The sequence below is a fragment of the Camelus dromedarius genome, chromosome 34, assembly GCF_036321535.1.
Source record: "Camelus dromedarius isolate mCamDro1 chromosome 34, mCamDro1.pat, whole genome shotgun sequence".
NCBI classification, from domain to species: domain Eukaryota; kingdom Metazoa; phylum Chordata; class Mammalia; order Artiodactyla; family Camelidae; genus Camelus; species Camelus dromedarius.
The window spans coordinates 8,480,396-8,494,891 of record NC_087469.1 but is presented as its reverse complement, the minus strand read 5'-3'; the positions used below and the strand labels follow the sequence as shown (position 1 = coordinate 8,494,891).

Genomic DNA, 14,496 nt, shown 5'->3' with positions numbered 1-14,496 from the left:
TCTCCACCCGGCCTCTGGCAGCCACAATTCTGTGTCTGTCTCTATTAATGGGACTAGTCTAGGTTCCTCATGTAAGTGGAATCACACAGTATTTCTTTTTCATTTAGGTTACTTCACTCAGCATGCTTCCATGGTTCACCCATGTTGAAGCATGTGTCAGAATTTCAGTTCTTTATAAGGCTGAATAGTATTCCATTGTATGTATACCGTACATTATTTCTTTGTCCCATACACTTATTGATGGACGCTTGGGTTGTTTTCCTTTTGTGAATTATGAATACTGCTGCTATGCACATTGCCCAGGTTTGAGTCCCTGCTTTCAATTCTCTGGGGTATATAACTAGAAGCAGGATTGCTGGATCAAAAGGTAATTCTTCATTAGGAGATTTTTTATTACTGATTCAACCTCCTTGCTAGTAACTGGTTTGCCTTCTTTCTGATTCAGCCTTGGAAGTTTGTATGTTTCTAAGAACTCTTCCATTCCTTCTAGGTTGTCCAGCTAGTTGGTGGATAGTTGCTTATAGCAGCCTGTTAGGATCCTTTGTATTTGTGTGGAATCAATGGTAATGCCTCCTTTTTCATTTATAATTTTGATTTGGGTTCTCTTTTTCCTTGGTTAGGCTAGCTAAAGATTTGTTAATTTTGTTTATCATTTTAAAGAGCCAATTCTTAGTTGGGTCAACCTTTATTATTTTCCTGTTCCCTGTCTCATTTGTTCCTGCTATGATCTTTATTATTTACTTCCTTCTAACTTTAGGCTCAGTTTGTTTTTTTATCCCCTCCTCGTCCCCCCACCCCCACCCCGGCCCCGGCTTCTTAACGCATAGAGTTAGGCTGTTTATTTGGGCTTGCTCTTGCTTCTTAATGTAGGCATTTATTGCTATGAACTTCCTCCTTAGAACTGCTTTTGCTGGATTCCATAAGTTTTGGTCTGTTGTGTTTCTGTTTTCACTTTTTTTCCCTTTTAATTTCTTCTTTGCTCCACTGGTTGTTCAGGAGAGTGTTGTTTAACTTCCACATATTTGTGAGTGTTCCATTTTTCTTCTGACTGCTTTCTCGTTTTGTACTCTCGTGGTCAGAGAAGATACTTGGTATGATTTCAGTCTCCTTGAATTTGCTAAGACTTGTTTTGCGGCCTAAAATACGGTCCATCCTAGAAAATCCTCCATATGCACATGAGGTTAGGATTAGGGTTAGGGTTAGGGTTAGGGTTGTGACAGAGCATCGGTGTATGGCTATTAGGGCCACTTGGTCCATAGCCGTGTTCAAATCCACTGTTACTGATTCTCTGTCTAGAAGATCTATTCATCGTTGAGAGTGTAGTATTGAAGTCCCCATCTATTATTGTCTTGCTGTTTATTTCTCCTTTTAGGTCTTGGCTTTTGCTTTATGTATTTAGGTGCTCCAACATTGGGCATGTAAATATTGATATATTGGCCCCTTGATCATTATATAATGATCTTCTTGGTCTCTTTTTACCATTTTAAGTTTAAAGTCCATTTTGTCTGATAAGTATAGCTACCTCTGCTTTTGTTGTTGATGTTGTTGTTGTTGTTACAATTTGCTTGCAACATTTTGCCATCCCTTCAGCCTCAATCTATGTGTCCTTAAGGCTGAAGTGAGTCTCTTGTAGGCAGCATATCATTCATCGGATCTAATTTTTTTACCCATTCAGCCATTCTATCTCTTTTGATTGGAGAGTTCAATCTGTTTACATTTAAAGTAATTATTGATAAGTAGGGACTTGCTATTCCCATTTTGTGAACTGTTTTCTGGCTGTTTTGTAGATTTGTTATTCCTGTTTCTTATCCTGCTGTGTGTGTGTGTGTGTGTGTGTGTTTTGATGTCTTGAGGTATCACAATGCTTTGAATTCCTTATGTTCTTTTGTGTAATTGCTATAGGTTTTTCCCTTGTGGTTACCATGAGGCTTATGTAAAAGATTTTAAAATTATAACACCCTATTTAAACTAATAACTTTAACTTCAATAGAATTCCTAAGCTTTACACTTTTACTTCTCCTCCCCCTCACATTTTAGATTATTGTTACAACTTATATATTTTACACTGTAACAAAAGATTATTGTAGTTATGGTCATTTTTACTACTTTTTTTAAACTTTTAAACTAGAGTTGTAAGTGAATTATGCACCACCATTACCGTATTACTGAATCTAACTTTGTATATTTCCTCTTACCACTGAGTTTTACACTGCCTTCTTATATTTTTATGATGTTAATTAGAATCCTTTTATTTCCACTCAGAGAACTCCCTCAAACCTTTCTTGTAAGGCAGGGCTAGTGGTGATGAATTCCCTCAGCTTTTGTTTGTGAAGTCTTTATCCCTCCTTCATTTCTGAAGGACAGCTTCACCGGGTACAGACAGTACTGCTGATTGACAGTTTTCTTTCTTTCAATATTTTGAATACATCATCCCATTCTCTCCTGACCTGAAAAGTTTCTATTGAGAAATTTGCCAACAGTCTTATGGGGGTTCCCTGGTTTGTATCTTCTCTTTTCTCTTGCTGCTTTTAAAATTCTTTGTCTGTGACTTTTGACAATTTAATTATAATGTGTCTCCACGTAGCCCTATTCAGGCTCAACCTGTTTGGGTTCTGTTGGATCTGGAAGTCTGTTTCTATCCTCAGGTTTGGGAAGTTTCCAGCCATTATTGCTTTAAATATACTTTGTGTCCCTTTCTCTTTTTCTCCTTCCAGAATTCCTATAATGAGAATATTCTTTTTTCATTGTGTCCCATAAGTTACATAGGTTTTCTTTACTTTTTCCTTTTTGCTCCTCTGGACAATTTCAAATTTCCTGTCTTCCAAGTTACTGATTCAGTTCGCTGCACGATTGAGTCTGCTTTCTCTCTCTCTACTGAATTCTGCAGTTATTGTATTTTTCAGCGCTAGGATTTTTTTTCTTTTTTGATGGTGTCTATTTCTTTGCTGACCCTGTTTTGTTCATGCCTTGTTTTCCTAATTCCATTTAGCCACCTGTGTGTTCTCATAGTTCACTAAACTTCTATAAGAGCATTACTCTGAATTCTTTGTCTGACAGATCATAGGCCTCTGTTTCTCTCGGGTCAGTTATTCGAGTTTTATTGGTTTCCTTCAGTGGTGTCATATTTATCTGATTTTTCATGATCCTGGAGTCCATGTGTTGGTATCTTCCCATCTGCAAGTAGTCTCTTCTTCCAGACTTCGCAGGTTTGCTTTGGCAGAGACAGTTCTTCACCTGTCAGCTCAGTTTGGGTTTCTGGATGTGTCTGCTGGTAACATCCTCGGGCGGGTGGGGCCTGCTGCTAGGGTCTGTTTTTGTGTGAGGCAGCTGTTTAAGCTCTGAGGTCGGAGGCGGGGGTGACTGGCTAAGAACAGTTGGGTAAGACTGCTGGCTTGGTTCCCTAACCAAGTGAGGCTATAGATGAGCTCTGTGGTTGCCTGAATTCTGTGGTTAGGCTTCCTACTTAGTTGGGACTGGGTGCAACACCCAGCAGTAGGTGGGGCTCTGAATGAGCACCCCTGCCCTGGTGAGGGCAGCAGGATGGGCCCCAGGGCCTGCATGGCTCATCTGGGGACCTAAAGCAGGCAAGAGCGCATACTGAATATCCTGGTCGGTGAGCCACCAGTTTTGCTCTGCAGACAGGGGAAGCCATGGGATGTGCTCCCCGTCCAAATGCCACTGTAAGCAGTGCTGTGGGATGGGCCACACAGCTTCCAGTGTGCTCTAGTCAGCGTCCCTGGGCAGGTGGGATAAAGGCTGCACTCAGCGGTAAGGGGGACTATGAATTACTTTCTCTCCCGGGGGCAGTGGGAGAATAGCTCCAAGGCCATTAAGGCTCATTGTGGCCTTGACTCAGGCCAACCTATGCCCCAAGTTCCCTGGCCCGACAGGGCCACTAGCTTTGCTCTGACGGCAGGCAGTTCTGCCCACCTGCCTCTCAGGTCGAGCTTTGCTGAATGGGCTGCATGTCTCTACGTGTACTCGGCAGCCATTCCCGTTAGATGGCTCAGGAGCCAAACCCAACGGATAGGGCTGTGTCTGTTCACCTGCCTGGGAGGCCCACTCCTGCCAACTCCCAGATGTTCCAGAGTAGGCTTTTTGGTCGGGAGGGGCTGGGAGGCACACTTCACAGTTGGCGTGGCTATGACTCAGCTCTTCTGCCTGGAAGTGAGCCGACCAGGCTCCAGGGCTGGCAAAACTCCTCATCTGAGGACCTGAGTCCTGCAGACCTGCACCCCACCAAGTTCCCTGGTCACGCTGCACCGTCGACTTGGTTCTGCAGCTGAGCAAAGCCACAGGCTGGGACTATTACTTGGGCTCTCCAGGTAGGAATCTGGGCTGCCAAGACTGAGGGCTGGAAGCCCCTCCTGCTTCTCCATCACGATCAGATTCCCAGCGGTTGAGCCCTGCAGAGTCCCCTGCGATCCCAGTGGGGTGAAACCAGACTCGCAGTGCTGGGCATGCTGGATGTCACCACTGGGTGTTCTTTTCCCTCCGGGGGCCCATAGGCTCAGGGGAGACCTCTCGGCTTGAAGCCGAGCTGGCCTAGGGGAGGGACTATGCGGTCAGCATGCAGTTGCTCCTCTTACCGTCCTAAGGTGGTCTGTCTCAGTCTCTGAGGTACAGGGGTTGCTCCAGCCTCACTGCTGGGCTCTAGGGTTCTCTGAGGTGTCCATCCACAAATGGTTCTCTTGAGGAGGGAGGAAAGTCAGGAACACCCTACAGCACCATCCTGATGACATCATTCCCCTTACTATGCATCACTGTCCTGAGAACTTTATATGAATGGACTTCTTTAATCTTCACAACCACTTTATGGGATAGTCACTGCTATTAGCCCCATTTTACAGATGAGAAAACTGAGGCACAGAGAGGCTAAAGTGGGAACTTTTGTTTGATTCACACCTCCTCCACCTTTAAACCTGAGCAGGACCCCAAAGAGCAGACATCCCTCTCCTCCATCCTGGCAAACAGTGTCACACTGCCCTTCAGTAGGCCCTCTGTGTACATACCTGCTAGAGATGGCAAAGCCAATGGGAGAGGCCGAAGTAGGTTGGAGATACAAGAGGAAAGGATGAATTTCCAATTCATCAGCTCTGGTGATGGCAGATACTATAATTTTTAACCATCACTTCCCCACCTCCCCTGAAGAAGCTGCTGGTGGGACAGGCAACCCCCCCTACCAGCACCCCTCTGCACCTGAGCCCTATTTTAGGCCACCGGAGGTGTTCCAGCCTGTCTCTGGATGCCGTAGCACCCTACCCAAGGCAGACCCCTCAGAGTCACTGAAGCCTAGGCCGCCCTCCAGCGTCATCGCTGGAGTGTGGATTTGGGCTTCAGGGTTTTGACCAGGGCAGACATGGGCCCAGAAAGGATTTACTCTGATCCCAGAGCTTGTAGGTGCCAAAGCCAACAATAAACCCGGGGTCCTGAGGCCAGGGTTCTTTCCCCACTCCCTGCACTGCCATTCTGTGTGGGAGTTTTTGTGGTCAGGGGGCTATTACCACGCCCAACGTTGCTTAAGAAATCAGGCAATGAACGTCTCACAAAAGAGCTTTGGAAAACCATCTGAGCCTATGGTAGGAATGACCCTTACCCCACCAGTAAAAGGGAAGAGACTCAAAACAGTCTCTTTTTTTTCTTATATTTGCATAAAATCTCTCGAAAGAACTGGTACATTCATTACCATCAAGAAGCCCATGGATGGACTGACTTTTGTACCATCTGAATATTGAGATGTGAACACAGAGCCTCTTCAAAGTGAGTATCCTTTTGAAAATACTCTTCCCTGACGCCCCAGGCTAGGAGTCAGGACAGCTCAGATCTGGTCTCATGTCTGCCACACACAGACCGTAACGCTAGCCACTCACATCATCTCTCTAGGCTATTTCCCCCGTGTAAGGGCCGAGTGGGCCGAACAAGCCATCCACAGGCTCCCCTTCCTCAAAGCGGCTCGGACACTGGGACACAGAGGAGGCTGACTTCGTTTGTGCGTTTTGTCTTTAAATTGGTTTTCTTAAGCAAGTCCATGAAAATGTGCCTTCTCAGGTGGCGGTTCTAGCAATTTTGTTATTATAAATCCAAGACTACGCAGGCTGTTCACACCGCTGGAGCAGGAAAAAAAATCCCAACTTTGCCAGCTTGGGACTTCCAGGGGGCTTAGCTCTCATTTGTCTGCATGGAGTAAGCAATGCCAAGTGGCCTTTGGGAAATGGTAGTGAGTCTCCGGCAGCGGGGGGTGGGGTTGGGAGAGACAGAAGGCCGGGAAGCTCTGGGGGCACAGGGATGGAGTGTGAGGTCCCGTCTTTGTAGGGAGCCCAGCTTCTTTCTCCAGAACCTCAGGCCCTTAAAGATCGCTTTGCCTTGGTTTTCTCATCCACAGAAACAGCTGACAATCTCTATCACAGGTTTGCTGTGATTAGACCTGATCCCTAGACGTTCCATGAATATTAATTATCTTTCCTCTATTCTTAAGAGGAAGGAGGCAAAGGCCTTCAAAGAGAAGGAGACACATTCACACAACTGCCTGGTAGCAAATGGACCTGAAGAGATTTAATTGATGTAGAAAACACAAGACGGTCACCAGAGTTAGCTGTAACACATGAGTTAGTCCCAAAGCACGCAGCATGAACCAAATACAAAAAGGATGTTCTACATGGTAGACCGAAGCCTAAAACGTATCTGCGGGGTAAACAGGCTAACTGGATCTTAGTTTCTTATTCCATGACAGAGACGAGGGGTGGGGTGGTAGAGTTGGCTGCTTTGCATTGGAGAGGCAAGGGCAACCCCACAGCTCTCAAGGCAAGAAAAATGGGGGCGTTTTATGTAAACAATGGGGCAGATGTCGGAGAACATCCCCTGCAAGTCCCCCCGAGGAGCCCGCTGAGGGGAGGGGGAGCTGCTGTCACTGACACAGCGCCAACTGGCACAAGCGCCCTCCCCGCCGAGGCCAGGCCCAGGCCCAGGCCCGGCCCCTCGCCTCCTCCACAACAAGTCTCCAAGCTTGGGGATGGGGTGGGGGGTGGCACAGTTAGAAAGAACAGACGGAAACAAGAACCCATGAATGTACCAAAGGTGGTCCAGGAAGAGACAACCAAGATGAGGACCAGAAGCCATGCCAGTCTTGTCCTACGGCTTGTTGGCTTCCTGAAAGTTGGGTGCTTGAGCCCTGAGAATCAAGCTGGGATGGGTCTGGGGAGGAGCCCCAGGGAAGGGAAAGGGAGGGCTCCTGAGGATAGCCCAGTGCCAGGAGGGGGAAGACATGCAGCCAAGCTCCAGCAACCTCCCCCAGGGCTCTGGGCCTAGTCCTGAGATAGTCAAAAGGAGAGACAGAGCGCTCAAGAAAAGGGACATTTAAAAAAAGGAAAAGGGTCAGATGGCTACACAGCTGAGGTATTAGAGAGATAGACCTGTTCCCAGGGTACAGACAGGCTGGGGGGCTTTGTTCTGAATTAAGGACTGCACACACGACCATGGGAGCCCCAGGCAGGCCCGGCAGCCCCAAGAGACCAACTCTGCTCTGAAGGGAGTCCCCTGGCCTGTGAAGGAAGCTCTTTCAGTGCCACTTCCTTCTCCTTAAGGTGCCCCGGTCCCTGCTGCCCCACAGCAGTGTTGCCAGGTCCACGCAGGAGCTTCCCGAAGTCCGCACACAGCAGCCTGAGCTATGTCACGCGGTCACAGGGGCAGCTTACTGTTTCCGGTCGTTCTAGCCTTGGCCTCTATGGTTCCGCTAAGTTGGGTGAGGCGAGCAGCAGAGGGGACAGGAGAATGCTTTATCCGAGGGAGTTAAAGTGCAGGCAGCTCCTCGGGCACCTGGTCTGGTGCAGGAGAGGCCAGGCTGCCCCACGCGGGCGCCTGGCTCCGGGCCTCAGTAGTGATACACCTTCAGTCTGCTGTTCTCATCCAGGCCCAGCTGCAGGAAGCCGGAGCTGGCTGTGGGCTTGGGCACCGAGGAGAAGAGATGTCTGGCCACAAGGTGAAGGAAAACTCTGCAGTCAGCTGAGCACAGCCAGGCAAGGGTCTAAGGTTGAACAGGATCCTCCTTGGACCACCCAGGGCCCACATACAAGTCCTGCAGCCACCTGGCATTTTACATCAGGAAGGGACTGGGGTTTGGGAAGCAGCTAAAAGGATACGACTTGGGGTCACTCCTGTAGCGTTCCAGCCACTTTCGGTTAGCCTCCATCATGTCCTGGAAGTTGGTGCTGCCCACCTGGGGGACTTGGGAATGGGAGCGCTGCAGGCAGCGGAGCTGCTCACTGAGGAGAGGGGAGAGGAGGCAGCAGTGCCGGAGGGAGGGGGCTCCTCGACCAGGCAAAGCTCCCTCCATGGGCAGAAGGCCCCTCTGCAACAATGAGCATCAGTTCCCGAAAGGGAAGTGGGGGGGACCAACCTGCCAGGGAAGCTCCCACATCTGCCCAGTCCCAGCCAGTCTCTTCCACGCAGGCTTTCCTCTTGGCCAACTCACATACCTTCCCCGCATTAGCTCCTGAACTGGCCAAAGGGTGAGGGGGGTTGTACTTGTGGTTGGGGGATACATTTGGCAAGGAATAAGATGAATGGGAAATTAATAACAGATTTAATTGCCCATCTGTCTCCCCCACGGGGCGCCCCCTCTCGCTCCAGATGCTGCTCAGCGGGCCTAGGGGGAGAAGGGAGCCGTGTGAAGCAGACAAAGAGCTCAGTGGCAGAGACGAAAGCCCTACTCCAGGGCCAGAAGGGGCAGGGTGGCACCTGGGGCCAATTTCTCCCCCCAGTGCTTCCTCATGGGGCTGGACCAGATCAGGCCAGTCCGGCCCGCACTGGGACTGCGGTGGTGTGGACTTTTCTCTGGTTAGGGGGGAGGGTGTGGGGTACCACAGACCCAGGCAGCTGGGTGGACTGGGGGTCTGCCTAGCCCCTCTGAGCGACGACCAGACGGCTCCACCCTGAGCCCATGGGGAGGCTTACCTGGCAGACACGTATCCCAGCCTGTTCTCCAGCGGGGCAGGGCTGCTGCTGAGGAACGGGATGCCAGCTAGAAAAGTGGAAGGGAATCGTTCAGAAACGGGCAGTGGTTCAGCTGAGCCAGACCCAGCCAGCTACTTCCTGCCTCCCCCCAGACAGAAACAGGAAAAATTTCTGTGGTTGGAGGTGAGAGACATGACAGACAGCACCTGTCCTACCTATTTCTAAAGCTTAAACTTGGGTTGGGACAAGGAGATGCAACTTTTTCCTTCAAATAACTTTTTATGGCTTTTCACATTCCTTAGCAGGGCTATGAGACCAGGGGAGGCCACATGTAGCCAAGGGGTTATAAGCAGACATAAGGTCAAAACCCAGTCTGCTGCTCACTTCCTGGGTATCCTGGAGCATATTACAGTTACCTCATCTGTAAGGTGGGGATAAATATCATAGAGACTAAATGAAAAACCACATATAAAAGGACTGGCCCATAACACACAAGATGGCAGCAATCATGATGATGACAACAGGGACCTTCTGAGTTCTGCTGAGCTCTAGAATCCATCATAAGGGCCCCATTAGGTAAACCATCATGACCCATAGGGCCTCCAGTGCCCAGCAAGGTCTTCCCAAGGACCCACAGACCCCAGTCAATGGACTATGGTTCCTGTCAAAGCTGGGGGACAAAGGGTAGGCAGAGGAGGAAGGCGGGGAGGCTTACTTGGAAAATACTTGTGCCACTTCTCCACCAGGAAGTCGTCCACAGTCTGAGCCACGGAGGAAGAGAGCCTAGGGCCCAGCCCCGGGTCCCAGGCCCACTGGGTGGACATGGGGGTATCCGAGGACAAGGCTGAGACCCGAGCCGAGGGGGGGCAGGGGACAGTGGGGGTGCTCCTGGAGGCCCGGGGAGGGAGTGGCGCGGGCGTGGAGGTGAGGAGCGGGGGTAGTGGCTGGGTGTTCAGGCTGCCCAGCACGCTGAGGACCCCGTTGAGCTGGCTGCTGATCCGCTGCAGGGAGCTGCTCAGGTAGTGGATCTTGTGGGGAAAGGTGGGATGCAGGGTCGGGCCGACTGGAAGGGAGGAAGGATCTCAGGTTCAGGGCCCTGGACTGGCCCCAGGCTCAGCTGGTACTGTGTGTCCCAGGGGCCCGCCCCTTTGTTCCTCCAGACAAAAGCCCCAGCGCATCTGTATCACTGGCCGTGAGAATGAGCCTCTCAGGGACCAGGCCCTCCCCTCCGCTGCAGCCAGGAGCGGCTGAGAGGGACAGTCCTCTCACTGTGGGTGCTCTGCACGGTCATGAGGCTTTCCCTGAGCTTTGGGCTGGGTGTGCTGGCAAACCCAGAATGAGTTCACTCCCACCTAAAGCATCCCCTGAGCACTAGCTCCCAGAGGCCCACCCAGGCCGGGCGGCATGAAGGGGGCCACATCTCTGCTCCTTCCTCTCCCTGGAGACTGGGGTCCTCCCCTACCACTCACTGTGAGGCAGGGGCCAGGATTCGGAACTGTCGCTGCTCGGGTCTTCCAGGTCGCTGAGGTCGAAGGTCACCTTCTTGGTGGGGGGGCCTCTGAGCGTGTCCTCTTCTGAAGCCTGGCAGGTGGAAGGTGCAGTTAGTCCTGGCGCTTGCCCTGTGGCTTTCTGCCCGTTGCCCTTGTGACATGTGAGGGCTGAGGACTTGGTGGGTAGGCTCTTTGGACCCACGGTTCTGGGAGAAGCATGTCATACAGGCTGCCTTGCAGGGGAGGCAGGAGGGAGGCGAGGCTAAGAGAAGTCAACCGCCTAAGAGGAGCAGTAGGGCCACTGGCACCAGACTCCCTACCCTTCCCCCATAGTGTCTCTCCACCTAAGCTTCCCTTCTGCCGCACCCACACCTCAGGCATCCAAGGTAAAGTCTTCAAGGTCCCAGGGAAGGTTGGGAAACCTTCTAGGAGTGTCTAAGCCTGACAGCTGGGCCACACCTCTCAGGCACCAGGGCATGGGTAGGGCAGGGGCCACTCCGCTCTCAAGCACCTACAGCAAGTGGCTCCAGGTCCGCTCAGGCGCACTCGGCCCAGATAGCTAAGCTCCCAGATTTGTTCACCAGCCCAGGAGCCCTATCTCCTGTCAATCCTGGGCCCTAGCGGCCTGGCTCCCCCAACACAGGACCAAAGAACCCAACCGAATCCCAGGAACAGAAGAGGGACGCCGTGGCTGTGCTGGGCCGTACCTCTTCCCGGAGAGAGGACTCCAGCTGATGAAGCTTCTCCTCTTTCTTCTTCAGCAGGTTGTGGCCTTTCCGCATGGCCGACCTCATCTCATCCAGGTGCCTGGTCTCCTGAGGGAGAAAGGGGAGAATGATGGTGACTAACCACACAGATGCGGGAGTCCCAGCTCGGCTGCTTATTGGCTGGGTGATCGTGAACAAATTACTTCTCAGTCTGAATGCTCATCTGAAAAAGAAAAATACTTTTCACAGGGGTCGTGAGAATTAGATGAGACAGAGTCTGCTACATGCCTAGCCCTATTGTCATCACTGTTCCAACTACCACAACTATCACCATCATCACCAGGAGGATGCAGCAGATGTCCCTGGGAAGGCTGCCCCTCTGCATGTACCAGCCTCTTGCCCTCTGCCGCCCTCAAAGCCAGGCTTAGGGGCCACAAGGCCTCAGCCCCCTCATCAGCTCTGAGCACCATGAGAATTCTAAGGGACCAGACATGATCTTCTGCCAAGACCCTCAAATGGCACTAATAATAACCACCAAGTCTCTGCTTTTCACTGCAAATTAAGGTATAAGAAGGAAAACAGAGAACTCAGTGTGCTCAGAAGATTCTCACTTGTGAACAAAGTCTTGTGTGTGATAGAATGGACAAGCGATGTGGAGCTGTAAAAATCTTACCCGTCCTCTTCACCTAGAAAACGGGAATGATACCACCTTACGGCTCTTGTGAGGACCAAATGACTTCCTGTTAGAGACAGCATTCCATTCCTCACACTGCACTGCCACGTAGATGTAAGGTGCTTCCATCCTCGTGGAAATACACCATCTGCATCTCAAGACTTCCAGGGACCCCAGGCCTACATGGCCACTCTGGTGGAGTCCCCAGGAGGACCAACCGCGGGCAAGCCCAGGGGGAGTGCTCCGGGCTCCTGACCTCCTCCAGGTTCTTGCACACGTCCTCCAGGGCCTTGGTGCCTGGGGGGTCTCTGGCCGCCTCCTGAGCGCTGGCCAGTTCGTGGCGCCAGTGCTGCTGGGCCGCTTTCAGAGCCGTCTGCCGCCTCCGCATGGAGCGTGTCTGCTGCACCAGGAACTCCTTGGCGCTGCGCAGAGCCATCCCCTCAGCAGAGAGGTAATGCCGGACGCTGTGGGAGGACAGGCCAGGGCAGGGATTGGGAGGGGGAGACACACGCTCTGGGAACCCCTGCTGTGGGTCACAACTACTTCCACAGCAAATGCCCGTCCTGAGCACAGACTAGGCGGTGGGGCCAGGGGGCCGGGCAGCATGAGGACGCCACCACTGAACACCCACAGTGTGCAGCGTGCTACACTGAGTCCTCCCACCCTGTGACCATGGACACAGCATGCTGGAGGGTCAGGCTCATGGGAGTGTCTGGCTGTCCTTCTGGAGGCCCCATGGTCACAGTGGTTGCCTTCTGGGCTTGTCAGAATACATTCCTGTCTCTCAGAACCCCTGCCCTGACCCAGGCCCCACTGGTGACCACTGTCACATTTCAGTCCACCCCGGCTCTGTGATGTAGGCACTCACACACCCCTTCCTGGCATCCTCAACCCAAAATAAGATAGGTTATTGGAACTCACCCGTCCAAGGACAAGTCGGTCTCCTCCTTGCTCTCAGGGAGAGAAAAGGCTACCTCTTTAGGCTGGTTCTAAGGACCAGAAAAGATCCAATGACTGTAACATCAGACACACTACAGGCGCCAAGGACCCCAAAGTCCCCTCTAGTGGCCTAGACACGGAAATGGCTCTGCCGGCCGTCGGGCAGGGCACGACTCACTTACAGAGAGATAATCTGATGGATGGAGAAGGAAGACTAGGAATGATATGAATAGGATGCTAAGGTCCCATACAGAGCAGAGCCAGGACCCCTCCCGGAGCCTGGCCAGGGCCCAGCCACCCTGACCCTCCCAAGGCACAGAGAAGCTTACTGTCCCTAAGGATTTCCTCAGGTCCTCAATGTGGAGATCTGGCTCGGAACGTGGGGAAGCACCGCTCTCCTCTACTGCCGGCTCTTTCAACAAGTGCTGCTTCCTCTGAGCTTCGGCCTCCAGGTCACTGAAGTGGGAAACGGGAGTGGGGACGGGTGTGAGGCAGGGTCCTATGATGAAGCAGGCCGGGCAGCACACAGTCAGGACTCCTGACGGGAGGCGGTGGCGGGGGGTGGGGAGGGCATCTCCAGAGATGGACCATCTCATCCCTTGCTCCTGTCAAAGACCTTGAGGCAGGGCTGGGTGTGAGTGTGAATGGTAAACCAGGGCCCCCCAGGCTATTCACGGCCTCTTAACACCCCAGTCCCCCACCCACTCCCTACCAAATGTAGCAGGCAGCCCCTCTGCCTGACTCCACCTCAGCCTGTTAACTGGGCGGCGGGCAGACAGGGCCCAGGAGCGGCAGAGGACCAAGGGCAGGTGGGAGGCAGCAAGGGGGGCTAAGTGCAGGGGCCCAGACCACCTGACGTGCTTCTGCAGCCTCTGACTCTGGGTCTGTAGCAGATCCACCTGGGACTCCAGCTCCAACTTGCGGGCCTGAAGCTCATCAAGAATTTTTTGGAGCTTCCGGTTTGACTCCAACAGGTGGGTGTGCTCCTTCTTCGCCTCCTCCAGGTGCTGATGGGTGGTGGTGGCTTTCTGGGGACAGAAGGAAAGATAGACACACCCGGAAACGTGGTAGGGGGAGGCAGGGAGCAGGCAGCACCTGATGACTGAGAAGCCGGAAGAGCGCTGGAGAGAGGGTGGGACCAGGCCCACTAAGGCCTGTGTCTGCGCCAGGAGGTGCTGGCCCCTTCCCCCACCACAGCACCCCCCTCCCGAGAGGGCCCCACACTGCGGTGCTGTTTGTGGAAACTGGGAGCCTAATGCCCTGAATAAAGGGTGGTGGGGAGGAAGTCAGAAATGGGGGTGGGGGAGACAGAGAAGGGAGGACAGGAGAGGCAAACAGACCTCATTCTCCAGCGCAACCTGCCTCTGCACATCGAGGAGCTGCTGCTTCTCCTTCTGGGCCGCCTCCTCCTATGAGGGAAGGAAAGGACCAGGCTGTGTGGCCATCTCGGGGCCCCAGGTCTAAGGGGCAGGAAGGCCCATGCTCTCCTGGGGGAGCTGACTCCAAGGTCCAGGGCGCCTGAGAGCCCGTCCTCCGCCCCTACTCCCGCACCTGGATATCCAGCTGAGCCAATCTGGCCTTGACATCTTTGGTTCTGGTTTCAAGTTCCACCTCTAAATCTTGGAGCTTCCTTTCCTGCACAGAAGTGTAGGTGGAGAGAAAGGTGTGTGTAGAAAGGGCATAGGCCCGAGCTGAGGCGCGGGAGGGCAGGAGGGGCTCCTGACCCACCACGCCATAC

General features: G+C 52.5%; 1 protein-coding gene across 15 annotated transcripts in view; it reads right to left on the bottom strand.

The window, feature by feature from the left end:
• Window positions 1-6,530: 6,530 nt before the first annotated feature.
• Window positions 6,531-14,496, bottom strand: part of LOC105090185 (centrosomal protein of 164 kDa) — a 59,255-nt gene continuing 51,289 nt past the window's right edge. For 12 of the 15 annotated variants that reach the window (XM_031443601.2, XM_031443605.2, XM_031443610.2 and 9 more), the window contains 12 exons: window positions 14,310-14,393; window positions 14,099-14,167; window positions 13,611-13,786; window positions 13,088-13,214; window positions 12,741-12,808; window positions 12,076-12,283; window positions 11,147-11,254; window positions 10,419-10,530; window positions 9,665-10,012; window positions 8,950-9,016; window positions 8,136-8,258; window positions 6,531-7,964 (listed from right to left, as the gene is read on the bottom strand). In XM_031443601.2, the coding sequence (XP_031299461.1) occupies window positions 7,868-7,964; window positions 8,136-8,258; window positions 8,950-9,016; window positions 9,665-10,012; window positions 10,419-10,530; window positions 11,147-11,254; window positions 12,076-12,283; window positions 12,741-12,808; window positions 13,088-13,214; window positions 13,611-13,786; window positions 14,099-14,167; window positions 14,310-14,393 (1,587 nt within the window). In that variant the 3' untranslated portion in view covers window positions 6,531-7,867. Of the gene's footprint in view, window positions 7,965-8,135; window positions 8,345-8,392; window positions 8,494-8,949; window positions 9,017-9,664; window positions 10,013-10,418; window positions 10,531-11,146; window positions 11,255-12,075; window positions 12,284-12,740; window positions 12,809-13,087; window positions 13,215-13,610; window positions 13,787-14,098; window positions 14,168-14,309; window positions 14,394-14,496 lie in introns of those variants that run through there. The other 3 variants (XM_064482087.1, XM_031443606.2, XR_010378918.1) reach the window with 3 other exon arrangements.